Source organism: Physcomitrium patens, chromosome 24 (genome assembly GCF_059467195.1).
Source record: "Physcomitrium patens ecotype Gransden chromosome 24, ASM5946719v1, whole genome shotgun sequence".
Taxonomy (NCBI): domain Eukaryota; kingdom Viridiplantae; phylum Streptophyta; class Bryopsida; order Funariales; family Funariaceae; genus Physcomitrium; species Physcomitrium patens.
In genome coordinates, this window is record NC_143433.1 from 8576795 (window position 1) to 8603311 (window position 26517).

The 26517-nt window shown below is 33.6% G+C and overlaps 4 protein-coding genes, 1 long non-coding RNA gene and 1 other non-coding gene across 11 annotated transcripts; 2 read left to right on the plus strand and 4 right to left on the minus strand.

The window, feature by feature from the left end:
- The first annotated feature begins 143 nt into the window (after window positions 1-143).
- On the plus strand, window positions 144-4215 carry LOC112276610 (uncharacterized). 4 transcript variants are annotated; one of them, XM_073530898.2, is made up of 6 exons: window positions 144-908; window positions 1027-1124; window positions 1354-1451; window positions 1599-1781; window positions 1903-2152; window positions 3429-4215. In XM_073530898.2, exons 1-5 carry the CDS (start codon window positions 373-375, stop codon window positions 2134-2136), a joined length of 1149 nt encoding a protein of 382 aa, XP_073386999.1. In that variant the 5' UTR covers window positions 144-372; the 3' UTR covers window positions 2137-2152; window positions 3429-4215. The 4 variants fall into 4 exon arrangements, with proteins under 4 accessions (XP_073386999.1, XP_073387000.1, XP_073387001.1 ...); XM_073530899.2 differs by lacking the exon at window positions 3429-4215 and adding an exon at window positions 2413-2946; XM_073530900.2 differs by lacking the exon at window positions 3429-4215 and having other exon boundaries at window positions 1870-2046.
- Window positions 4216-5185: 970 nt separating this feature from the next.
- On the plus strand, window positions 5186-10519 carry LOC149986381 (uncharacterized). 2 transcript variants are annotated; one of them, XR_016500499.1, is made up of 3 exons: window positions 5186-6153; window positions 6343-9956; window positions 10413-10519. It is a non-coding gene; the product is annotated as an uncharacterized LOC149986381 (long non-coding RNA). The 2 variants fall into 2 exon arrangements; XR_016500498.1 differs by having other exon boundaries at window positions 5186-9956.
- A 3053-nt stretch (window positions 10520-13572) lies between these two features.
- Window positions 13573-15797, minus strand: LOC112276540 (methylesterase 10). The gene is made up of 3 exons (XM_024507948.3): window positions 15104-15797; window positions 14658-14792; window positions 13573-14439 (listed from the first exon to the last, which is right to left on the minus strand). Exons 1-3 carry the CDS (start codon window positions 15482-15484, stop codon window positions 14119-14121), a joined length of 837 nt encoding a protein of 278 aa, XP_024363716.1. The 5' UTR covers window positions 15485-15797; the 3' UTR covers window positions 13573-14118.
- A 647-nt stretch (window positions 15798-16444) lies between these two features.
- Window positions 16445-16516, minus strand: TRNAT-CGU (transfer RNA threonine (anticodon CGU)). The gene has a single exon. It is a non-coding gene; the product is annotated as a tRNA-Thr (tRNA).
- Window positions 16517-19118: 2602 nt separating this feature from the next.
- On the minus strand, window positions 19119-22765 carry LOC112276565 (uncharacterized). The gene is made up of 2 exons (XM_024507975.3): window positions 21742-22765; window positions 19119-21276 (listed from the first exon to the last, which is right to left on the minus strand). Exons 1-2 carry the CDS (start codon window positions 21769-21771, stop codon window positions 19468-19470), a joined length of 1839 nt encoding a protein of 612 aa, XP_024363743.1. The 5' UTR covers window positions 21772-22765; the 3' UTR covers window positions 19119-19467.
- A 1263-nt stretch (window positions 22766-24028) lies between these two features.
- On the minus strand, window positions 24029-26506 carry LOC112276673 (uncharacterized). 2 transcript variants are annotated; one of them, XM_024508203.3, is made up of 4 exons: window positions 26366-26506; window positions 25482-25978; window positions 25105-25341; window positions 24029-24942 (listed from the first exon to the last, which is right to left on the minus strand). In XM_024508203.3, the coding sequence occupies exons 2-4, from the start codon at window positions 25599-25601 to the stop codon at window positions 24760-24762; spliced, it is 540 nt and encodes a 179-aa protein (XP_024363971.1). In that variant the 5' UTR covers window positions 25602-25978; window positions 26366-26506; the 3' UTR covers window positions 24029-24759. The 2 variants fall into 2 exon arrangements, with proteins under 2 accessions (XP_024363971.1, XP_090103259.1); XM_090247133.1 differs by lacking the exon at window positions 26366-26506 and having other exon boundaries at window positions 25482-26254.
- Window positions 26507-26517: the final 11 nt, after the last annotated feature.

Below are 26517 nucleotides of genomic sequence, written 5' to 3' on the forward strand. Positions count from 1 at the left end.
TTCACGAGCGTTGTATTCATGATGGTTATGAAGTAACTCCACCTTGTTTGAAAAGCTACAACCTTTTCAAACTGTCCCTCCGCTCGTGAAAGGTCGTCTATCTCTCCATCTTCCTAAGCAACCAAGAGAAAAAAAGATAATAATTAAAAAAAAGAAAGAAAAAAAAAAAACGGAACTCATCACTGTCTATTCACTGAGCATCAGAAAAGAATCGTTCGAGTTCTTCGATGCTACGTTGAAGTAACGTTGCAAAATCTTTTCCTCTTTCGTCTCATATGGTTCAGCTAGCTACGTGAACCACCGAAGGCGTGGCGAAAGACAAAAAAAAAAAGCAGTGAAGCCATCAGTGGAAGGCAAAAACCTCCTCCTGCGATGAGTGGCGAACTGAAAGGAAACACTGGAAGTAATCAAGTCGTAGAACGGAAACCCCTGCAGTGGGATCTACGCTCCAGCGTCGGAGACTGGGATCCTAAATGCACAAACGCAGGCCCATGTCGCGTCGCGAGCTATGGAACTCGGCAACCTCTATCCGCCCTCACGTTCGACCTCTCAATGCGCTTGGGTACATGGGACTCAGACCTTGGGAATCCTTGCCCACAGCTCGCGGGAGAGTGCGGCGGAACGTGGATAGCCTCGGGTCGGAAAGGAGGACCAGTTGGGCGAGGCCCAATCTTCACGTTGGATCTGGCGCCTTGCGATGATGCTGCTGCTGCTGCCCCCTCTCCTACATCTCCCACCCCGCCCAAGGTGAAGATCGTGCCGAGTGTGTCGAAGAAGCTTGTGTTAGCGTACCGCGACAAGGAGTCGCTCTCGGAGGAGATCATTGATCTGAAGCGGGCTGTGCAAGACCAGCAAAAGCATATCCGGCATCATAAGATACAAGCCTCTATTGTGGAGATGGAGAATAGGTCTCATTTCAGGGGGCCTTTCTTCGTCATATTTTGCAGCAGTGCCTATTGCTGCTTGCAACCTAGAAATCAGTTCACAGTACTAAAACTACCCGCTTGTGGCTCTTGTCTGCTTCAGAAAAATGCAACGAGACATTGAAGACATGGAGAAACCCAATTGTCAGTCCAGGTCTGCAAAACCACAAGGGACCGTGCGTCTACGGGCTAAAATACAAGGCAAGCTTCCACTACGAGAACTCCAGATTTTGAGTTGGTTAAATCTCATTCAGATTATACATACAAGTTGAAGGATGAAGTGAAAAGGAGACCCTCTACCGCAATCAGTAGACAACATCGTGGCTCCCGAACCTGTATTACGAAGTCAGCGGAGTGGAGAGAGACAATTGTTGTGGTTATCACAAAGTGAACCCAAAACATCTAATCTTCGTTGGCGGTGATGTAGCAGATTTGAAGCAAAAAATTGAAGGGTTGCAATCAAAGGCTGAAGCGCAAAGCGATGAGATTAATCGACTTCGAACGGACGCTCGCGTAACTCACACCAAGGTACATCTCCAGACCAGTCGTCTAGTATCAGAGCAGGTTTTGTTGTTCTTCTGAACAAAGCAGCAGCTCATGAAATTTCTGAGCTTATGCTCCGACAGATTCGTTTTGAGATGGGATCCTCAATGAAATGGGTACCTGGAACCGCAGGAAGTAGAGTTCGAACGAGATGTGTTCGCGGGAGAGATAGCAAGATTAACTTCGCTGGTGAATCGTCTGAAGCAACTATGCAACCATGCTGCAAGCTTGGAGAATAGGGACGACACTGACGCCATGAAAGAGAAAGCGAAGAAACTTGAGGATCAGAATAGGAAGCTGGAGGAGGAAGAGGAGGTACGTCGTCCCATCGTCAATCAATCAATCGGTCACAACAACATGCATTTGTGGTAGCATGTTTACTAGTTCGCTTGTGCTTTGACAGTTCCAGTGAGACAAGTGAGACTATGTTTGATAGAAACTGAGACAATTGTTGGCTAAAACGGAACACCTCCTGAGAGGGAGCCGTATCAAAGCTGGTGAGGATATGATGGCGGCTAGAAACGCAGAGAAGAAATGCAAAGATCTGGAGAATAAGAATATAAGGGTAGCAGCCGCGATTGAGAGGACCAAAAAGAGCAATGCACTTCTTGCAAAGAGATTGAAGAAGACCGAGAAGGCCTTCAGAAAAGCCAAGGGCAGCTTCTTTTGAAGCCTGTATGGGCCAGGTTTGTTGACATTTTGGGCCTGTACCAACTCTCCTGTAATTGTTTATACCACAACACAGTGGCATATTGGAAGTGGTTAATTAAACCGTGACCAGTGATTTGAACCCATCTGGGGTCCATCAACGTTGTGCGCTTCTCATTTACTTCAAAGACATGCCTTTACAACAACCCATTCGTCGCTATTTGCTACAATAAAATGAGCGTGTCAGTTTATTTGTGCATTTCTCCTGCTAAGTTGAGAAGACTTTTTTTTCATTCAGCTTGAGAGCTGATTTCCAACACCTCCTCAAGTACAAGAAAATTTCGTATTCCAGAAACTAGAATTGCCTTGGAATCACAAAGAAGCAGGTGGAATGCTCACTGTATAAGAACCCTGAAAAGGAGACTGAGATTGAGTTTTCCATGTTCAAAGATATAGCACCAAATCGGTGGCGTTTTAGAAAAAAATTCTGAACAAAGTAGTGTGACTGGATTTTTTTTTTTGGTTTTCTACAGAAGTGTTAGTGGGCAGCAGAGTGGGGGAAAAAGCAAAGAAGGATTTGAGATTAAAAGAAGGATGTGAGTGAATTTGTACATTAGCAACTGGGACGAGTTTGATGTAGTAGAAGGTTTAAGAAGGGTAGAGACCAGGCAGCTTTAGCAACTGGTTTTCTCATGTATGTTTTTCTGTATGCATTTTATTTATTTATTTTTGTCTTAGTTTTTTTGGTTTCTTTAGTGAATTGACAATTGTTCTTTCTCACCTTGTTGTCACTCTGCTATCCCTTGTTGAATGAAATTTTTTCAAAACCAAATTTATGTGATTTTGATTTTACTATGCAAATATTAATATTAAAAAAGAATAATGATGATGATTATTATTATTAATATTATTAACATATCAATACCATGTATAATGTTCAAATTTGATTTTGATGGTTTTATGATAATAAAACATAGCAAAAAATAATAACATTTTATTCTACAATTTATAGTTATAATAAATTATCTATTATACTTAAAATTGGAATCAAGTATATAATTATATTTTAATTTCTGAACTTACAATTTTAATAGTAGAAGTATATTGAAAAGAGACTTAGTTAAGATAAGAAAATGAAAAAGAGAAGATAGAATAAAAAAATATAAGTGGAAAGAAGTTGTGGTGCCATAGTTCAACAAAGGAGTTTTTGTAAAAGGTTAGGTCTACTATTGTTGTCTTATAAGAGTCCTTTAAGAGAAGAATTTCTTAAAGTGTAGCACCACATTACTAATAAGGTTCAATATTCATATGTAGGTCAAATAGCTTTGCAAGGTATCAAGCAAAGACTTAGGATCATTTTTTTAAATCTTAAAACCAACTAAAATGTACATATTTATGATTTAATATAAAGAGAATTTTTTCTAAATTCATAAAACTTTTTAATTTATTAATATATTAAATTAAAGTCTCATATGTAGTTATTTAAAAATTATATAAATCTTTATTTTTATCAATTAAAAAAAATATTAAAATTTTACAACCTATAATAAATAATCACAAGAAGAAAAAAGAAAAGAAGATAATTTGGTTTAATTATGTGACATCAAATTATATTAGTCAAAGATAGGAGTTGGTTGGCTGCCAAAATAATGGAACTAGTCTTTTTTGAGAAGACTAAATAACAACCATGTATCACAAATTTGAGCCAAATGTTTATTAAAGAGCATTATATCTTCTGAAGAGGATTTTAATATTATAAAAATAATAAAAGAAATATTTTTAACTACAAGTGGGAAAAAAAAATACATTGTACTAGTATTGGGGTTTTTTCTATCAACTTATAAAACAAGATAGTATTGAGTTTGATTTGGCTAAATAATCTTAGAAGCAACCAAAAATCAACATCTTTATGCAAAAAATAATCTATCTAATGGTATTAAGTTAAGGCAAAGATATTATAAATTAACAATAGTAATTAAATTAATGTTTAAATTCTATCCTTAATATTAAATATTTTTTATATAAATATAAATAATTAGATTCTAATACAAAATAGCAATACTATTATTTTACTTTGATGTGTCAAGTCTTTAATTACAAATTATAAATTTAAAAAATAAATAAAAAAAATCAAATATAATATAGAATTTAATATTATATATATTAAAATATGCCAAGGTATTCTTATTATACTTATCATATTTTTTCTTTTTAAAAATAAAATAAAAATGATATTGTACTTAAAAATATAAAGATTTTAGACACTGATATATTATAGATGTTAGAATTGAGAATTTTAACCCATATTTATAGAATCCAATTCTAATTTCAGTATAAAAACTTCTTAAGAAATCCATGTATTAACACTTTTATTTAGTAACTCTTGTTGAAAAATTGAATTTAGCTAATTTTTTTTAAAAAAAATCTACTAATCTAATTTATAAGTTTATTTTCCAACAACCAATGTAATTTCACTATGCACTTTGTGCACTATTTATGCCGGTTTTTAAAGCACTAATTTAATACATTTTAATTAATGAAAAAACCAAAAGATAATTTCACGTCTATAGCTTTTATCAAAGACCACTAATAATTAAGATATATTCAAATTGATGAATAAAATTAATAAGTACTTTGTCACTGCTTATAAGACTCAAAGATCAAAGTTTCTATGATACAATTGAAAAGATGATAATAATAATAATAATAATAATAATAAAATCCATAAAAAGTATCTTGTACTAATTAAATCAAGTTCAATGCTTATAATCAACATAATAAGTATTGTCTTGGATAAGAACTTTTTCTTGGATGAAAATATGGAAAAAAATTCTATAATCCAAAAATCTACAAACTATAAATAAAAAATCATTATTATTTTACATATATATATATATATATATATATATACATATTTTTGTAATATGACCTTTTTAAATATAAAACCCTCTTTTATAATAGATTTTTATATTCTTTATGTACTATAATAACTTCAAAAGAATGTTCATTGTACAAAATAAAAAAAAAACATATTAATTGCTATTGAAGTCATAGTATTGTTAGAGAATTTGGAGAGTTTTTCTTATTGAAATTGACTTTGTTTATATTTTGTACAATTATAGAAAAGTGAAGTAAGAAAAAAGTTTGCAAAGATTTGATATTTTTTATAGATTTATGCTTAATTGTATGATTTAGATTTTTCTAATTATTTAAAGATTTTTATTTATATTTTTTGTAATTTTCCTTGTAAACTCTTGAAAAAACTTGAAATTTTTTAACATGTTACAAAATGAAAATTGTCACATTTCTATATATTAGATAGCAAAAAAAATTTAATTGCAATGTTGAATAAAATACACCTCAACAACATTTTATAAATCACTACTTTGTGATGATGTGACACCAATCATTCATCCTATCAATGTCGCACAATGAGATGCAAACTAAAGTGTATATTTCTAAGCCACACTTATTGAACTAAAATTATTGATTTTTTATTTGGATCCATTCATCTTTTCAATGACTTGACAAATGATACTTAAACATAATATTTGACAATATTAAATAAGCTTATGACTTATATCTATAATCTCACTATGTAATACATGAGACAGATTTTAGTTATTACATACATCCTATTATCTTATTTTATCTATTTTGATTAGGAAATGCTAGAATAAGGAAAGAATTCATTTTCTATTCATATTTGCTACAAGTTCATCAAAAAATATAGGTTGCAGGTATAAATGTGCAAAAAATATACATGTTTGCCAAAAATAGACTCATGATATTGATGTTTTAGTGAAGGTATACAAATCTAGCAAACAAGTACAATACTATTGTTTATTTATTCTGAGATTGATAACTATGGAAGATACAAAGACTTCATTGGCAATAGTTGTAATGGATTTGAAAGTAATAAGAATGAGAAAGAAGGATCTAGTGAAAAAATAAACAAAAGAGATATAAATTATGGCAGACAATTCTCAAATAGTTCCATTCACCACCTTTATGTGATAAATTTGGTGTTAGTACAAGTGTATGCTCAACTCTCATATATTTGTCTAGAAGTTGATACCTTAATGAAAGTTAACACATTGTTTTTTTTTTTATTTTAATACATGTATTTAGATTAAGGTAGATTAAGACTTAACTTTGATGTGTATTATTTAGAATAGATATGTTGTCTTTATGAATAAAGAATTCTATTGCACTAATATTGTATCAGAGTAAAGAAGCGATAGATATCTACTACAGCAGATCTAGGAACAAGGCGATTGAGTGAGCAATATTCTTTAAGTTATTCACAAAGAGTCTATTATTGATTGAAGAACTTATAAACAATGAAAGAATAGTTGTTTTTGCAAAAATCAAGTATTGGCTAATATATAATTTGATGGATAGAAATATTATAGAAATAAAAAAAAATATAATTCAATTAATAGATTATATAAGTTTTTTTCACAATATGATGTAAGTAGTGTAGAGTTAAAAATAAATAAATAAATAAATAAATTGATTTCATCATCTATATTTTTGTAGCTTGTTACAGCTTTCTAGATTAGACAAAGTGATAGAATTTCCTCCTATATATTAATATAATGAAGTTTGTGAAAACTATTTAGTTAGAAAATAAACTAAAAAAGATTTATAAAAGAATTTGAGCTAATATATGATAATCTTATAGAACCACTACCATGTGCATCTTTAGGTGGCTCTAGCTATATCATGGTGTTAATAAAAAAAATATATTTAAAAAAAAATTGGCATTTTTTTTAAGATATGATTTGAAAGTCTTTTATAGTTTAAAATATTCAAGAAGACGGTATAATATGAAATAAGACAAAAGATCAAGGGTTTGAAAATAAATAGAGATGGAAGTTTTTTACCTAAATAATTCTCAAAATATCTCAAAATAAGTGGTATAAAGAGATATTTGACTTAAGTTAAAACACTACAATAGAACAATATGGCCGAGAGATAAAATAGATCTATTATTGAAAAAATAGTGAGGTTAACATACACTAGCAAAGTCTCAAGATATTTATAGATAAAGATAGAAAATATTATAATTTACTTAATTAAAAAATATTCAATGCATATAAATCAAAGAATCACATTTAAGTAAATATTTATAAGAAAGAAGTATGACATTATTCATCTAAGAATATGGAATTGCTTGACATATCTACACATTCTTAAAATAAATAATATATATATATATATATTAAAAGCTTATTTATAGGCTATGATTTAGAAACAAAGGTATAGTAAGTTTATCTGCAAAAGAGATGCAAGATTATTATCAATCAAGATATTACTTTTGATAAAAAAAAAAAAAAAAAAAAGATTATTACAAGTAGCTTTAAAGATATTACTTTTGATAAAAAAAAAAAAAAAAGAAGATTATTACAAGTAGCTTTAAAGATATTACTTTTGATAAAAAAAAAAAAAAAAAAAAGATTATTACAAGTAGCTTTAAAGAAATGTGATGATAGCATCTGGTTTGATTTTGAAAACTGGACTCATGGAATGAGTGAAGAGTCATTAGAGATGGATTTAAAAAACAACAAAGATAGGTACAAGCAAATTTAAGGTATATATGAATAAGAAGATTCTTAATCAAATGTATTTCAACTTGATGAAATATAAGAGTGACCTAGTGATATTTTATTTGAACAAAGGCTTGAGACTAGAAGAACGTCAAGAAGTCAAAAATAACTTAAATGAGGTCATAAAACTATTATTTATACTTTATAGAGAAAGAAAGTGGTGAGCCAAGTAATTATTTAGAAACAAGCTAATATAATAGGTGAATCAAAATAATGTCACTATAGATGAAATCCATCCAAAAGAATCATACTTAAGACTATGTTATTCCACCAAAACAAGAAGATATTATTACAGCCAAGTAGATTTATTGTACTAAAAAAGACTCTCTAAGAAATATATTAAAGACAAGAATTATAGCATAATGTTTTAAACAATTATGTGGTATAGATTTTTATCATAAGTTCACACCAACTCTTTACAAATCAATAATTATAACAATTTTGATACTATATACAAGCAAAAATTAGAGCATACAATAATTGGACGTTTAAATTGGCTTTTTGAATGGAATTTTAGACAAAAAAGTATACATAATTTTTTTTTCTAGATTCAAATTTTAAAAAATTAAATACAAAATTAAAAGTTAAAAAAATACTCTACAAATTAAACCCTGTACTAAAAGCATGATACTTGAGAATTGATGAAAATTGGAGAAAATTGTGGTTTATTAAAAAAAAAGGTAGATCCTAATATGTATCTATTTTTATATAAAAGAAAATATGTTATGCTATTGTTATATATTAATGATTTATTATTGATTGGAGATTGTTTGGAAAAAATTAATAGAATAATAATACAATTTATAAAAGAATTTAAAATAATCAACTTAGGTCTAACTCAACTTCATCTTAAAGCAAAGATTATGCAAAAAAATAAGGAACTATTGTTGCATCAACATCTTTAAATTTTGCAATTATTGAAGTATTTTGAAATAGAGGATTGTACAACAATTAAAATCCCTAAAAATTTAGGTTTAGTTCTATAAAAGAATACAAAAAATCCATATTGTGATGAAAACTTTACTAAAAAATGATAGGATATCATTTGCAAGCAACAAACACAAGATTTGACATTTCATTAATTGTTTGCAATATTACCTAATTCAATGCATAACTTCATAACATTCAACTTAAGCCAATCATACATGTTTTAAAATATTTGAAAAGAAATTTCATTCATGGTTTATATTTTTTTACAAAAAATAAGTTAAAAAAACCAAAATACTTAAACTATGTAATGTTGATTTTGCAAGAGATTTAGTTAGAAAGAAGTCCATATTTTGAATATTTTATAAGTTTGTAACTACCTTTATTATGTGATAATACAACTATATGATGAAAGAAGAAAGAAAAGATTATATTATAGAGGAGCTTAAATAAAAATACTTTAGAAAATTATTTTAGATATATAGATAATAGGTAAGGAGGTATTATAAATTAATAAATGCTATTATTTCTTTTTTGAAGAAAAAACTTCTATTAACTTTCTAAGGGCATAAATGAACCAAATAAAAGTAAATAAGATAAATAATTGATATAGGTATTTTTAAGAAGGAATTAAGAATAGGTTTTAGCAAAAAACACTTCGAAATATAAAGAATTGATGCCTCGAGAAGACCTATTATAAACCAAGGTAAAAATCAAACTCCAAGGCACAAAACCATGCACCTACGGTGACTCTGGGGTTCTATGGTTGATCAAAGAGTGAGTTTTGATAATAGACTTGTAAAAAGTTTTAAAAAAATTATTATATGATTTAAAAGCATATTGAGGTTTTGAAGGATTTTCAAAGTTAGAGATGTATTCAATGGATTTGGATTTTGAGAAATAAAAAGAAGTTCACAAATTTGAGGATTTTTTGAATTTCATAGAATATTTATATGCAAAATTTTTTTAGTCTATAATTATATTTTTCTTAAATGTTTTAAAAAATTTGATGTTAATTGAACAATTAGATTGATAGTTATGAGAATTTTTGTAGATAATGGACTTAGATAATTGAAATCTTAGATTTGTCGATTCTTGGTTTTTGTAATCTTTCAATATCCGCTAATTTGATTGAAACACAAATTTGTGAAAGCAATTTAGACTTAGAAATCTATACACCAGCGAATTTTTGAAGCAATTTAATAATTCAATAAGGAGAAAACACTATTGAAAGATCAACATTCAAATTGAAGAAGAAGGGCAGCCAATATTCAAGTGGATTTGGAAACTTTTCTTTCAATTGGTGAGTTTGATTGTCCTCAAATTTTATGTGCTTATTAATTGCTTGTAGATTGAAATATGAGTGAAATTTTAGTCAATATAAATAGATTGATTTTAACTTATTGATATTTTAAAATAACTTTAGGAAGTGATTAAGATTTATTTAGGATTTTTTTGGATTATTTAGAATTTGATTAGAATTTGGTCTAGGATTTAAATAGGATTTGGTTAGGACTTTATTAGGATTTATTTAAGATTATTAGAGTTTCATTAAAGTTTGATTAAGGCTACATCAAGATTTGGTTAGGATTTATATGGAATTTATTTATAATTTATATGTTTATTTATAGTTGTACAAGTAAGTAGAAGTTTTTTTATTTTTATTTTTATTTTTTATTTTAAAGATAGCATTAATACTATAAGTTTTTACTACCACCTTATCTTTTATTTATATTTTGCTATTATATTTTTTAATTAGACTCTTCTATGATAGGATCCATATTTTTATCTTTTATCATATAGTGGTATTACAATATAACAACAATGGATTAAATCCTAAGTCAAAAAACCCTGCACCTACAACAATTTATGGAATTATTTTTCACATTAGAGATTGAGATAACAGAGAAAATTTTATGAACTTTGTATAAATATTAATTTCAAGAGATTTGGATAGGTATTGAGTTTCTTAAGGCTTTTCAAAATAAGAGATTTTTTCAAAGATTTTGGATTTTGAGAAATAAAAAGATGCTTATATATTTAAGGAATGTGTGAGTATTAATTTAGGTATATGGATGAAATTTTTTGGATTTATAAATATGCTTTTTTCAAATATATCTAACAAATTTAGAATTAATTGAACAATTAGATTGAAGAATATAGAAATTTGATTGGATTAGAGTCTTAGATTTTAGAATTTTAGGATTAATGAGATTTTTTGTGATATTGAAAAATATGCTAGTTTGATTGAAGCAAAATTTTGTGAAACCATAGTAGACTTGGGTTTCTATATTCATGCCAATTTAGAGAGCAATTAAATATTTTACAAGAAATAATTGCGACTGAAAGATTAACATCTAGGTTGAAGAAAAAAGATGATAAACATCTAAGAGTATTGAAAGTTCTTTTTTTTCAATTGATAATTTTTAATTTTTAATTTTATTTTTTGTCCTTTCTTTTTGCTTAAAGATTGAAATATGAAAAATATTTTAGTTAAAATCAAAAATTCAATTATTAATTAGTAGAATTTTAAGACTACTTTAGGAATTTGATTAAGATTTATTTAAGATTAATTTAGGATTTATATAGGCTATTATTGGTATTTTATTAGAATTTATTTAATATTTAATTAGCATTTTCCTAAGACTATATTAAGATTTGATTAGGATTTATTTAAGATTTCTATTTTTGATAATTTTTAGGATTTTTTTAAATATTTTTAAAAATTATTTATGCTTTTTTAAAAATTCATTTAATTTCTTTTATAATTTCTTTATGATTCTTTTTTATAATTTCTTTTAGATTTATTTAATATTAATAAGATTTAATCAAGTTTTATTTAGGATTCTATTAGAATTATATGAATCTTTGTTGTTGTAATTTCTAATTTATGTTCCACATTAAAGTATGTGGTGCATTTTCATGTAAGATAACACGTAATATGACAATGACTAATAGGTGAAAGAGAAAAGAAAAGAAAATATTATATTATTAAAGATCTTGTTTTAAAATATAGTAAAAAATTACCTTAGAAATAAAGATAAAAGTTAATGAGGTAGTAAAACCAATCAGTGGTAATATTTCCTTATTGCAAAATGAATTTCTGATCGCTTTGTAGAGCCATAAACAAGACAAAAAAAAGATAGAATAGAAAAATTAGTATCATGGGCATCTTAAGATAAAAGATTCTAGAAAAACTTACCCCGAAAAAATAAATATTAATATTTTTAGAAGATTAGTTATGAGCCTAGGTCAAAATCAGATTCCAAGACACAAAATCATATCCTTGTGACAAATCTGGAGTTCTTTTGTTTATTGGAAAATGGAGTTTTAGAGTAGATAAGAAAGAGATTCTTTAGACATTGGTTTTGAGTGATTTAAGATTGTAATGATTTAGTAAGAGCTTTGCAAAATTAGGGTAGTTTTGGAATGACTCTAGTTTTTGTAAAACAAAAAAGATTTATATTTTAAAGCATTTCATGAGATTTGTATTGAATCTATGGATAAAAATTTGTAGATTTGTGATTATAATTGTGTTCAATATATGTTGTAAATTTGAGCTTAATCAAATAGTTAAAATAAAGTTAATTGAAATTGAAGTGGATTGGAATCTTGAAAATTGGAGTTTTAAGAGCTAGTGATGATTTCTAAGATTTATATCAATCCGCCAATTGGATTGAAGTAAAATTTGGGGCACAAGTAGTAAACTTGATTTCCAACAATTATGCATATTTTGATAGCAAATGAACAATGTGCAAATTTGAGTCAAGATCAATTGTTGCATTATTATTTATTGAAGTTTTGAATCTACTATAGGATTTGATTCAAGTTTTCTTATATTTTAATTAGAATTTAATTAAAATTCCTTTAGGATTTTATTAAGATTTCATTAGATTTCATTAGGATCTCTTTAGAATTTCATTAGGATTTGATTAGGATTCTTTTAGAATTTTATTAAGATTTGGTTAGGATTTGATTAGAATTTGATCAAGATTTGAATATGATATTATTAGGAATTAATAAGATTTAATTAGGATTTGATAAAAAATTGATTAAATTTTGTTGAGATTATTTTGGATTTATTTATAATTGATTAGAGTGTGATAAGATATAAGTTGGATTTTTCTAAGATTAATACAATGTATGTAGGATAATTGGAAACTTACTTAGGTTGTTTAAGGTTACCAAAGAGTGTTTCTAAATTCATTATGTATTATTTGGAGTTGTAAATCAAATTACAATGTAAAATCAAATCCTTCCACAATCAAATGCCTAGTGCATTCTTAGGATAGTTTTTACATAACACTATTGCATTCTTGACAATAGAGAATGAATATAGAATACTCAAAGGAGTTACAAAAGACATTATTTATCTTTGGCAACTAATGCAAGAGTCAAATATTTGTTCTACTAATCTAACACATATCTATAGCAATAATCAATTATGCCTTTGATTTGTTTACAACTTAGTATTACATGCTCAAACAAACCATATCATACTTCATTAATACTTTATTAGAAAAAGCAAAGAAATGAGCGCGTTGGATTAATCCGTCTGACTCGCATTCAATGCTCTCAGTAAGCATATTTCTTCGAAGAAATGGATCGTGTTTTTGAAGCAGACCATCCTGACCAAGTCCAAAAGACCTGGATCGGTAGCAACTCTCATCGATTCGTCGAGTCACCGCAGCATCATCTCAATTTTGAGAGGATTTGTCCATGTAGACCATGAGCTCCACAATTCCATGACTTCTAGGCTTCCTGGTCTCAGTTACGTACACTCTTTCGGGAGGTATTTGGGTCATGTATATCCCAATACGGCTGACTGAAATTCTTCACTCGTGCATTTGGAACAAGCGCGCATACTGGACGTATAATTGTTTGTTTTTTAGTTGTAGCACGTGGAAAAGTAACAAAGATTGAAAAATGAAGCTCGTCGGTGAAATACAGATTGTTGCGGATGTGTCGACACAGAAGGCAACCTAGTGCTGAAATACAATCTTTCGGGGCCAAACGGCTTAGATGAACTTCAGCGGTGTCACTCTACTTGTATCCTACATCTGGTTTCTAGGTCCATCTCCGGGTTGTGAGCTCTCGAACTGCTTGTGATGGAGGCTGTAGCTAGTTTAGAGGTTTTGAATAGAATAATCGCGTCCTTTATAGACCATATCAGGCTAAAAGTTTCAAATAAGGAAAGATTCCGATGGATAGTAATCCTGGCAGTGTATCAAGCAACTTTTACGTATAGTGTCGCTATTAACCAAGATTCCAATAACACAAATGACAGTTGGTTTTCAGTGAAGTAACAACTTCAAATCACTCCCTTTCTCCCAACGTTGAAACAAAATTGCATCGTCTACGAATTTAAGAATTCTGCTCAGATTGATCGTAAAGTTTTCATTCTTGACGAAGCCCTAAAACCTTGAAAGGTGTTCAGTAATGCCGAAGCATTGAGAACCTGTGCGTCAAGTGACCTGTGTTGTGGCGTGATAGACCGGACTACTGGTTTGCGTTGTGTACTTGTTGGCAAGGCTCACAATCAGGGTCGTGAAATCATCCACTCTTGCCCAGAAGTTGAAGTGACTTCCCTCAAGCTCTATTACCTCTTGAAAGGGCCCGTAATGGCTCACCATGTACTCTTGTGCTTGTGGAGGAAACGCGTTGTCTTGAGAGTACTTGATATATACAGCCGGCACCTGCCCATGCCTTTCTTGGGTGTATGTAATCGGCGTCGCCAACATTCGGTTCGGATACGGCCTCACCAGTTTTGAAGCCAACACAATATCCTGCAAGACGTCAGAATGTTGTGATTGTGTTCGCGGTTCTAAAAATTTCACGCATGGCGATATCGCTTTGCAGCGTCGCTGCGATAAATCCGTAGGAGATTGACGCCTTGTTCATCCGCTGAGACTACAATTTGAAGACTATCAAAGGCATTAGAAGCATGTGTCCAAATTCTGAGCTCAGTGCGCGCAGCAGAAAGTTGAAGGGAGTCCAAATTTACCTGTGAATCACAATCGCCATAAAATACATCTCTCAACTCAGAAGTTGGATAATAGAAAGACGTGGGAGCATTCTCGATTCCATTTTTGAAGTTAAACGTGATTCTTTTGCAAAACGGTGCAGGAGCCTTACTCATCTGCACGAGCATTCTTTTCCATTCAGGTAGAGAATGTTACTGCATCAAGAAGTTGTCTAAGTCTACAAGTTTTACGCCGCGTTCGTTGAATTGCATTCTCTCTTGAATTCTAATGAATTACAAAAATAAATCAATTAATTAATTAATTTTAAAAAAAATTGAACAAGACACACCAATTCCATAAGAATTGTATCTTCAGTCATCGGAACTCCGCTGGCCGCGGATCATTTGAACACTACGTCCACATTTTTGCAAAGTTGACGACATGCGTATACACAAAACAATCTCGCAGCTAAAGAAGAAATTTTAACCTTGTCAAGGTTGCCCTCAGGAACAGATTCAAAGAAAATTAGCGCAGGTTGGTGATACTCCTCGTACGTGGTAATGGAGTCAGGGTCGGCAGGGTGGATGCCAGCGCCGGTCATGTCTAGGGCTGTCACTTTGCAGCCCTTCCTCTGGAGACAATCTTCTAGCTTGCACCAGGCCCATGCACCATAGCAACCACCATGAATGAGCACAAAATGATGATGCGCCATCCGATCCTCAACCTCAACCTCAAGTCGAATTTCCAGTCCAACGCGGAGCCAACAACACCACGGCACCAACTCGGCAGACCAAAGACACGCGAAGCGCAGGTCCTCCACTCGTCTGGACACAAGAGGGAGAATCCGCAGAGGGTTGAGAACATGCATGAGGGCAGCCGAACTGTGACATTAGGAATATACATGAGACACACGAATCAAACGCAGCTGGGACGTGGGCTCGGATCCATCGTCAAAACGCTCAGGCGCATTGGTGAGTTTACAATGTTGGAGCATGCAGCGATGACAAGCAGCTTAGTGACTTTATCTCCAGTTGTCTCGTTGTCTTTGCACGAATCAACGGCACTTCCGAATGCTCAAAACAGCTGGCATCCGCATCGGTCTCCAACTAGAAGTCCGCATCGAAATCACCGGCGTTGTCTGCTCCGCAACGATTCCGGTTGAAGCAGGAATCCTCTGTGACCGCGAAGGGCTGACGCTCGTCGCCTTCGGCCGGGCAACGGTGCATGGAAGAAAACGTAGGTTTTTTGTCATTTTGTCAAAAAAGAAGGAAGTTTAATTATTTATGCAATACTAATCTCAGTACAGTGTTACCCCGATTATTAATCCCCTAAAACTAATAACCCTTCTAGTTAAATAATTTTTTTGGATCTGACTCTGTTATATAGGGTGGAAATGAGCAACCAAGATTGTGGGGCCTTGGCCAGAATAAGTCTCATCCAACTTTGAGTGCACCACTTTTAATAAATTAATATTATTTTCATGCAACAACAGATGATATCGATCAAAAAGGATTTTGATTGCATCATGCTTTGAAAAAGTATCATTATTTTAATACATTTCAATTATATACATACATACACACAATCACACATATATATATATATATATATATATGACTGGTGCGTCAAATATTATGTTAAGCATGCTTACACATGAATTGCAAACCAAATTATTATAAATATATTTTACATACAATTATAACGCCCAAGAAGTATTAAGAATAATCGAATTTATAACAAATCACAAAATCGACAGATAGAAGTGAGCCCAGAGAGTCAGTCAATCTACTGAGTGAGTCCGACGGATCCTTAGAAGATACCGCTGTGTTGCCCCCAGTGAGGATCCAACTCACAACTTTTCCCTTACGAAGGGAACGCTCTACCACTAAGCCATGGAGGCTAATGGAATGACAAGGTTGAATCATTTTTACTATTTATACCTACCCTGGACTGGCACTTAGTAAGAAGTCAATGTTACTGTGACTACGTCCTAATTCCTGTCAAGTGGTGGTACTCAAATGCTGCATGTCAGGGTCTAGACGCTTTGTATTTATGTTTGAGCGAGCAGAAGAGTTACTTCAAATGATATAATTTAAATTACAAGGGCTTCACCCATATCGTTTAAGGGCTAAATTCTATTACCACATTTTGGTTTTTTAAGATACTAGGACCAATTATTGTGTGCAGGTGATTGCGTCTTTGGTTTCTACATGCTACTTTTGAACAATTCTTATGTGAATATATACATATATACATAAATATAATTGATGAAAAGAAAGAATTAAATACATTGCAGCATCGGTGATTATTTTTGATTTCAAGGTATATAATAATTCTTATCACATTAAATTCTATGAATGAAAAGTACATATAAAAACATGTATTGCACAATTGTTTATATTTTCAAATTTTCAAAATTTCAATGGAGATAATATATTATATATAAATAAATAAATAAAAATTAATTCAATTTATTAAATATTTCATTTATTATAATATTATATTTTAGAAAAAAATTATTGAAAAATAAAAATAAAAAATAAAAGTGAAGCAAATGAGAATGATTTGAAATATGCTTTGAATGTTATTTTACAACATGTATGCAAAAATATTGTATCTTTTTTTGCTTAAGAATATAAATTTATAGATGAAATGTTTATGTATCCAAGATATTCAAAACCTGTACTTTTGTTGGACTCTAAGCCAGCCCTATTACCTTTCAAGAACAACATATACTATAACAATTACATTATTATAGGAATTTATTATAAAAAACATAAATATAAATACATCTATAATATATCAATAGATATTAATTTTTAAGTTATTTTAGTAAAATAAAATATTTTTGTACAAGTACATCAAGTAATATCAAACATTGCTTTTCTTTATATTATCTATATTGGAACTTGTTGTTTAATTCAAAACCTCTCAGTATTTTTTTTAGTAAGATTTATATCCTTTACATATATATATATATATACATATACATATACATAATTATTTATTTTTATAGATTTTTTTTTTGTGGTAACCATAATTTTTTTCTATCTTAAAATTAGAAATTAATTATAGATTTAAAAATAAGATTTATTTTTACAGTACCTTTTAAACACTATTACTTTGAATTAGCTTTTTATTTTTTCCTCACAACCTTAAATATATCCAATAATGCCAGCATCTATATATTTAATTAAACTTACTTCAATTGGTCAATTTTAATATTCTTGACATACCATTTCTTGTAAAATCATTATACCAAAGATTATGAAATGTGTCGAATCTACAAGATTTACTATCAAGTATATTTCATAGCTTATAATTTGTTATTACATCATTATTTCTACTAGTTTTTGTTAACACCATTGTATGCAAGATTTTAGAAACACAGAAATACGAAAATAAATTAAATTAAATTAAATTAAACCAATTATATATGATATTATGTAGTTTATTTATTTACATCTAAGATAAGATTGTAAAACCATTAAGGATAGCTAAGAACATATTATTGAAATTGTTATGTCATAGGAAAAACTTTAAGTCTGAAGGGCCACTTTGTAATTTATTGCATATAATAAAAATCAAACATTTATTACCCAAGTTTTTTAAGACCCCACAAATTTCATTTGATTAATGTAAAAATATATACATTTATACCAGAGTAAAAATAGCTTCTTTATAAATATTTTTTACATAAAAATCATGCCACATAAGTTTTAATAAAGAATAGATTTTATCAAAATATCCCTCTTTTTTGTTAAATTTATCCTAATATTAAAAAAATTATAAATTTAATGATGTTAGAATATCCAAATTAACATTTTTGAAGCAATAACTTTAAAAAATTGATATCAATTTTGTTAAGTTTTTTTATTCAAACCATCATGATGACCATGTTATATAATAAATTTACTGTTTTAGAAGCTAAATTCTGCTACTGTGCTACTGTGCTACATTAAAATAAAAAAAAAAAATTGTTAATAAATATCCATTGCTTCAAACTAGTATAAATCTCAATAGCCAGTATAGTAAAAAAGCATTCAAAAATTCAAAAAACTAATCTATAAAATTGCAACTCATGTACAATTGCATTCAAAATAAGTCAAAAGTATTTTTGAATGCATTGTTAACATTGTTGAAATATACGTTAAACTTATTATTGAATTTGAATTATAATTTCAATACCAAAACAAGATCTTCTGCATGTAGTCCAAACAAAAATGTAACTAGATTAAATTACTTAAACACTTATGTACAAAAAAGAATCCCACTAGCATTCAGCACACAACTGAAACTTTCTTTAAAAAACATCTAGTCTGGTCTTTTTTTTTTTTTTTTTTTTTTTTTTTTTTTTTATCAGCTTTTGGTAAAACTTTCTGAAGCAGATAATGACACTAGGTCTACAAAAAAAAAAAAAAAAAAAAAAAAAAAAAGTACAAAAAGATCCTTTTGGTTGCAATCAACACTTTTTATCATGCAAGAGTTTCCATGACTGCACATTAGTCTTTGTTTTATCGATTTTTTATTTTTATTTTTATTTTTTGATGATTGAACATATATTATTAAATCCACTTATAAACATTGGAAACATGATTTGTGCAGAACTCAATCTTCACAACATAAGAAAACCCACCCCTCAGAAAAGAAAAAAATATATAAAAGAAATTCACAATCTGTTTTGGACTGTTGCTAAAACAAAGCGTAGACTAAGATAACGCAACGTCCACCGAAGCAGCAAACCAGGGATCCAAGAGGAAGTCTTCGTAAACTTGGGATCCGAGAGAGGGCTTTCGTGGACTGAAGACGTGCTCGCGACAGGTCCCGTTGGAGACGACGAGTTTGAAGCCTTCAGGATTTTGTGATCGCATCATCGTCGGAGTCCTCCTCGTCTTCCCAGTCGTCGTCCGTCTCAGATCGGCAGCCATGGCCCGTGAAGAGTACAAGCGGTGTCAACATGGCCGGTGTGGACGTTGCAGAGCGATTCACGTTGATTCTACGGTGCGGAACCTTCACGTTCCACGAGCTTGTCGGTAGAATCAGTTCCACGTCTCTGTCGCTGTCTGCGCTTGACGCTGGCTCCCAGGCTTGAAAACTTATGTAGTTGGGTCTGTCCGTCTTCGACCCTGGGGTTGAAGTTCGAGAGCCCTGGTTATCTCCCCTGGGAGTTGAGGAAGCGGAGGAGGAGGAGTAGTTCGATGTCGAGAAGCTCAAGGATGTGTATCCACTCTCTGTTGTAGACACGGGACTCAGTGTTGTCGCAGAGGAAAAGCCTGGGATGTCGTCATGACTTGCTTCCTGCGTGGAGTGGTTGCTTGAGGGCGTAGAGTTCACGGATACATCTTGATGCGAAGGGCCGTGCTTTGAGGCTGCCACATCGACTGCATAGGTGTGACCTGACTGTGACAAAGTGTGGGTTGCGCTTGAATTAGGCAATTTGCTGTGGACCTCGTCGAGAATCCGTGGATCTCGTCTCCATCTCGAGCTTGAGGTCTCTAGTGACGTTTGAGGGGAACAGTGATACGAATAACCCTCCGCACCCATCTGCTGCAACCCAGAAGCTCGTGGCGTTTGTGATATTGATTTCTCCTTCGGCGAAGGATGGAACATCCCCGGCGTAGTTGAGGGGCTCAAGATCTTCCGCGGTTGAGCTCTGTTGTGGCCTTGTGCATGAGAACTTGATGACGAAGGTGGGAAAGGCTTCAATCGACTGGTCTCGAAGTCCTCATTGTAAATTGTGGCGTATTGTGGTGGCGTTGATGGATTGCTTCGTGCTTCATCCATTTGACGATTACAATGAAAGCGTCTGAGGATAGGTTTGAAGTTCTTTCCTGCCTGCTTCAGTCCTTGATACATATCCTGGCGATCGCCTTTCGCATGTAGTTGGCTTGATGTCGATATCATGGTTGGCATCGATAAATGACGGCTACGGTTTCGGACACAGCTGCTGAGGCACGATGTAGGAGGCTCAGGATAGAATCTGTCTCCATCATCTCTCTGCGGAGGAGTGGATCTCACGCCGTTATATGCTTCAGTCCTATCCAATCCAACCTGTTTTGGCACAACGCACGCGCTAGACTGGAACACAAATGGCCGAACATTCGATGGATCACCATATGCTGGAACCGTAGGACTGGTCCTCATCGTTGTCACGTTTAGCTTTGCCTTCGGGAATTCACGACATCTACCTCTGTTGGCTAAGGTCGAATCCGAATTGGTTTTTCCCGTGCCAGATGGACGCGGTTGACACAAGTTGAATATTGATCCAACCATCGAAGTGAAAGAATCTCCGTGGACATTGGAATTGATACAACCTAGTCCTGAAAAGAATCCTCTCTCTGATGTTACGTGCTTTGAGGGCTTGACTCGGAGTTCGCTGCGAGCGATCCCTTTGACTAGTCTCAGTGATGCTTTCCCTTCAGGTGCCTTGCTCGTGTGTTTTTCCTCAATCTCGAGGATAAGTGCTTTCCAGAACTTTTCGCATTCTGAGCAACCCACTGGCGCGGGTATGTACTTATGAGCTGGTGTTATGGTGTTTGACATCTGGTTGTATTCGTGTGATTCGGCTTGTGGTTTGACTATCGTACCCCATCGACCACCGCCGTACATTGGCAAACTTTTTGACCGCAGGTGCTCATACCCTCGGTCACTATTGTTAGGCTGCAGTGGGCGAAAAAGTCACGTTAATAATAAAAACATGAAAATGAAAATAAAATTTTTGACGTAGCGGATGATTCACTGGACTAGTCCAAGGCTAGCTATTTACTATCCATCAGGGCACCTTTCGCCGGAGAGTATCTGAGTCTCTTACACTGCGTTAGAGCTAGAGTGATGTTTCAGTGTGCAGGAAAATTAGATAACCAGAGTGCGAAATGCATACACCCTTGAAGCATTAAGAGCCTCTACAGACGTGTGGACCAATTCTATAAATCTGAGAGTTTGAAATAGCTGAGGTGAAGCTCTGGTTCCTTCATGCCCTTACAAACCTTCAGCATCTACAAGGCAATCAAATCGCCAGTACCTCGTTGGTACACTGCCCGCATATTGAAATTCAACTACGTAAGTGGATGCGGGCATAACAATTTTAAGATTTTCAGTTTTGTTGAAGTGCTTTATGATTCTCACCATTCTCGTTGCTGCCTGTGCCGTTGGCATGGTTGTAATCGAGACACTCTTTCCTGCTTTGCAATGACTCGTGCTCAGTTGCTCATTCTCAGCGATTTAAACTCCCTCCGCAAGCTCCACTCCCCACTGATCCAGTCTGGCGGTAAGGAATCGATTCCTAAGACTTGCAGATGTAAATCCTAGTCATGCAATATAACGAACAAGTTCTTTCTGACTTCTGAGTATGCGGACTAATAACAGAGAGGAGGAAACCATCACCCTCTATGTTTTACGGTTGACACTATGTTTTACAAGAAAGGCTCTAATCAGACCTACTTCCTGGTGCACCTGTGTTGAGAACCACTTCTTTAGAAAAGAGTATCAAACTTCACCAACATCACGATCGAGACTGCAAAGAAGCCACATGCATGAGCTATTCGGCTGTGCTTCTTAAACCTGACCCTCACATATTTGAGTACTTATACGCTGCAGTGATTTTCTGACATCGTAACAGAATGTAGAAAGGCTCCACACCACTGCACGTGGCGAGCTCAAGAATGCGTCACCAACTTGTTCGAACTTGAAACAGTTTGTCTGTTAGCGGGGACACACCAGAGCTGACACGCACGGATGCAAAACCCGATCTAACGCACTTTTTACAGCACTCGATCCAGTTGTGAGGCTGATATAGACCAAGAAAATCGGGACTCTGTTCTCCAGGTCAGTCCTACCCGTCTTCACAACGACCCAACACCAGAAGTTGTTTTCCAGCAGCCGCAGGTCTACAGGCACCGATCATGCAACGGTGCGAGCATAGTGAAGTCCACACTCAGTTATACGTCTGCATTATCTTGCCTTTACCTTGTCAGAGAACTCATCGATGATGGGGAAACTCGTCGGTGAACAGCAATGGTGCCCAGTTTCGGCAACACTAAGTGTTATGACAATGGGTGAGAATAGTTGTACTAAGTTGCTAACAAGGTGGGATTTTTACCGTAGACTGTCCACGAGTTGACAAAAAACAAAATTAAAACAAAATTAAAACAAAATTAAAATAAAATAAAAACAAAAGGGGGAAGAAGAAGAAGAAGAAATTACTCAAGACCAATAAAAGTAGTCTCCAAAACAATCGTCACGGTCCTCTTGAGCGTGTTGTGATTTGTACACAATGCACCACGTCTCTCTCAAAAACTCTGATCCGTCGTTCTTTGTAACCGTCGAGACGGCGCGCGGCCCTCGTGGCTGGTCAATAGCTTGCGAGACGGGCAACCATGGATGAATATGTATTATATATTATTGTGAAATCAGTACGTCAAAATTACAGTTACAGTTCAGTTCTTTGACCTCCATGGTTAGAAGACAAATTCTTATTTTGTGACAATTTTTTTTCTTCCTGAAGAAGATTCAACTTGATAATGCAATTATAGGAAAATTCTTGAGTGATAGATACATTGGAATGCAATTTATAGTTGTATTTCTATTTCTTTGAATTCCAATGTTTCCTTGACATGGATGACAAACTGGTTTCTGTGTTTTTTATTAGAGCATTTCTATGATAATATAATTTGAATACATTCCTCTGATATTTGTTCCTCAACTCCCTATCAGCCCTTAACAAGTGTGGGCCTGAATGTTATCCTCCAAACACTTTTGACTATGTGAACAGCTTGAATACAACATAGAACTTACAGAACATTTTGACATGCCCAAAAGATCAAGAGTCACAACACAGCAAGAACCTTTGTCAAACAGCTTTCATATTGTGATAGACACCACTCCATTTTGTATTAAAAAATGATCCAGCACCTTTGCAAAGGTTGGATAAGTGGCAATTACATGCTCTAGCCAATGAACTATCACATTCTGAGGTATTCCAGATTATGGGTGTACAATATTCATGTAAAATATTCACATAAATGGTTGAGTGCATAATCCCACATGTAGAATCTAAAGAGCTCACATAGAGTTTTCAAGGGATTTAGCCAACGAGCAACATGCCTGTTCTTCTTTACACTCTGGTGGTCACAAATAACATTTATGTCATTTCCATATGGTGAAACATGGACAAAAGTTTGCCACCAGAAGAAGCCTGATTTGATACACCAAGTCTGTCAAAGTTATGAAAGCATTCCTATTGATGTACTTTAGCTGCAGGTTAAAGTTGTAGGTTATGGGAGTTGGTTATGGAAGTTGGTTATGAGTTTGGAAGTTGGTTGAAATTAGGTTAGAGTGATGGTAGAGATAGTGAGAGTGATAGATAATGCTACAACAAGAAAATAAAAAGGTTAAAGATAATATGAAAACAGAGTACCATAGAATAGAAGGTTTGAGATATCAACTATGATGGAAGCTCCAATGCTGGTGTAGCTAATATGCATGATTACTAAGCTGATGCAAAAATGACATCCATCAAACGGATCAACTGTCAGCTTATAGCTTGCATTGATGAGACAGGGGCCTCAACACCCACATCTGTAAGATCTGTACTAAAACTCACTTCAACTAAATTTTAGCCTTGGCTAAAGAGTGTCTAAAGAGTTATCAAAATTCTCAGGAATTGTTCAAGGTCCTGGAGTCAAGACCCTAGATTGTTGTCGCCACTCTTGTGCTTCATTATATCCATTTCCTGTTCCCAATATTGGGTCATCGTCTTCATCTAAGTAATGCAACTAAAAATGAAAATGCTGACATTACTGAATTTTTTTATTGCTCGCGTATACTTTAGCTAAGACTCGAGGAACTGCCCTAGACTACGATCTATCAACCTTCCATGAACTGTTAGCTGGCATGGTTTCATAAGCTCAAAGGGTCAACTGTTGCATATTTTAGTCTGCATGCCATTCCTGTCCATAACGATTAACCTCTAAAACCAGCAATCTCCAATAATCCAGAACCTTTGTGACACCGCTTAAGAAATATGGGCATGTTATTTACATCGAAAAGTGCACCTGTTCGGAAGCCAAAAGCAGTGGCGGCCTTGTCACCAACACGAGCAAACGCTAGTGTAAATCATACATGGCAGGTAGCTCCTCTGATCACTCATCTTTTAGTAGTCTTTTTCTTCCCAGCAACGACCCTCTTCTTCCCTAAGACGGCCCTCTTCCTTGTTCGTGCGTTGCATTTGGTTCTTTGTCCTCTGACAGGTAACCCGGCACGGTGTCGTCGCCCTCGGTAGCATTGAATGTCAACCAATCGCTGTATATTTAATGCATTGAATCGTCGCTACAAGCATAGAAAGGATTGCACTGTATTTTAGGGCATGCAAAAAGAAGAAGAAGAAGAAGAAGAAGCGAAACTTGCAGGGAAGCACCGATAATCCAACCAATTTTTTCTTGAGATGAGAAATAATAAATAAAATAAAATAAATAGTGTTGAAGGACTGACCAATTTTCCCTCGATCATGTAGTTCGAAAGCTCCTCACGGATTTTTGTAAGCTCCAATTCAGACAGCTCCGATGTGACCTTATTCTCCAGTCCTATGGTTAGCAAGATTTGCCGCGCCGTTGTTTTCCCTACTCCGTGGATAGACTGCAGCGCTGTCTCAATGCGCTTCTTGTTTGGCAACTCAACTCCTTCAATTCGTGCACACCGTATGTTAAGCCTCTGAAAACCTGAACCCCACTGTTTTTCCAAAAAAATCAACCAAGCAACCATGAGATCTCAACTCCGAGCCTTCAAATGCTACGACTGCCTTAAACAAACTTACCCTCGACACACGATAATCGAAAACCTGTGGGTGTGGGTGTGGAAGAGGAAGAAACCTGTCGAGGGAAGCCCACTTTCAAAGTCTTCGAGGAAATGGTGCTGGATCCAGGCCACGCAGTGATAGAGCTCTTCCAAGCTCCATCCAAACTCATTTGACCTACTGTATGGAGAGCCATAGCGAGTCCTGAAACTTCACAGACAGAGTAGACCTTCTCTGATCAACATTTCCAAGCAATCAAGGAACAAAGAGCACGATAGGAGGCTCTCAACTGTAGCTAGAAAAACGATTGATACAATTGTGACCGAAATGAGAATCTTCTAGATCTAGAAGCTTCCTAATTAGGATTTTCGAACTGGGTATTTGCGATAAACTTGTACTGCAACTCCTGCGTCAAACAGGTAAATCCTCGCCCTCAGCTCGAAGGCAGAATATCCTGCTAAAACCTGTGCTAAAACCACATAGACATCATCGTCCAAAATTCAAGTGGCTCGTCAAAGAGGTTTGTCGCCTCCGTCCTCAAGTCACACCGTGTCCATCACATGCTTCACAAAACTGCCAAAAATAGCACACACACGACTCGTTTCAAGCATTACACACAGAATTCTGCAGGAAACAAGGGAGATACGCTGAAAATGGGAAAAAGTGATCTTTGGTAGGGAACACTATGCAACACCCTAAACCCTAACAGCACGTATACTGATACCAAGTTCGGCTGTAGCGATGAACGTTGCGGTGACTTTTGTGGGTTCTCATAAAAGTAATTTGTACTCTCATGCTTGTCTTTCAAATTCATATAGGTATTCTGCGGATTTTGGTGAGAAGACATTGCAGGAGCTCAAAAGGCAGTAATAGGGGAAAGATAGCAACGAGGGTAGCGACGAACTCCAAATTTCAAAAGCCGTTTTCCTTGGAAAGTCAAGGATGTGTAACGTTACGTACCCTAGAATCTATCTTCTTCTCTCGAACAGTTGCAGAGATGTAAGTGAAAGCACACATCATACAGCATCTACTCTTGCAGACCACAAAGCACGCAACCCTCTCGATCAAAATGCGTTGAGGACAGGCATCGAGCTCTTAGTTACTCTACCACA

Bases quoted from the DNA above. Each gene is read 5' to 3' on its own strand.
- LOC112276610 (XM_073530898.2), top strand. From the start codon at position 373: ATGAGTGGCGAACTGAAAGGAAACACTGGAAGTAATCAAGTCGTAGAA. The intron at 1,125-1,353 runs GCAAGCTTCCAC...GTGATGTAGCAG, and splicing joins TCTACGGGCTAAAATACAAG to ATTTGAAGCAAAAAATTGAA. The intron at 1,452-1,598 runs GTACATCTCCAG...CTGGAACCGCAG, and splicing joins CTCGCGTAACTCACACCAAG to GAAGTAGAGTTCGAACGAGA.
- LOC112276540 (XM_024507948.3), bottom strand. From the start codon at position 15,484: ATGCATGTTCTCAACCCTCTGCGGATTCTCCCTCTTGTGTCCAGACGA. The intron at 14,793-15,103 runs GTTAAAATTTCT...ATGCTCGTGCAG, and splicing joins CTGAGGGCAACCTTGACAAG to ATGAGTAAGGCTCCTGCACC. The intron at 14,440-14,657 runs GTAAATTTGGAC...GACGTCTTGCAG, and splicing joins ATGGCGATTGTGATTCACAG to GATATTGTGTTGGCTTCAAA.
- LOC112276565 (XM_024507975.3), bottom strand. From the start codon at position 21,771: ATGCCAACGGCACAGGCAGCAACGAGAATG. The intron at 21,277-21,741 runs GTGAGAATCATA...CGCCCACTGCAG, and splicing joins CACAGGCAGCAACGAGAATG to CCTAACAATAGTGACCGAGG.
- LOC112276673 (XM_024508203.3), bottom strand. From the start codon at position 25,601: ATGGCTCTCCATACAGTAGGTCAAATGAGTTTGGATGGAGCTTGGAAG. The intron at 25,342-25,481 runs GTTTCTTCCTCT...TTGGAAAAACAG, and splicing joins AAGTGGGCTTCCCTCGACAG to TGGGGTTCAGGTTTTCAGAG. The intron at 24,943-25,104 runs GTCAGTCCTTCA...CTATGCTTGTAG, and splicing joins ACATGATCGAGGGAAAATTG to CGACGATTCAATGCATTAAA.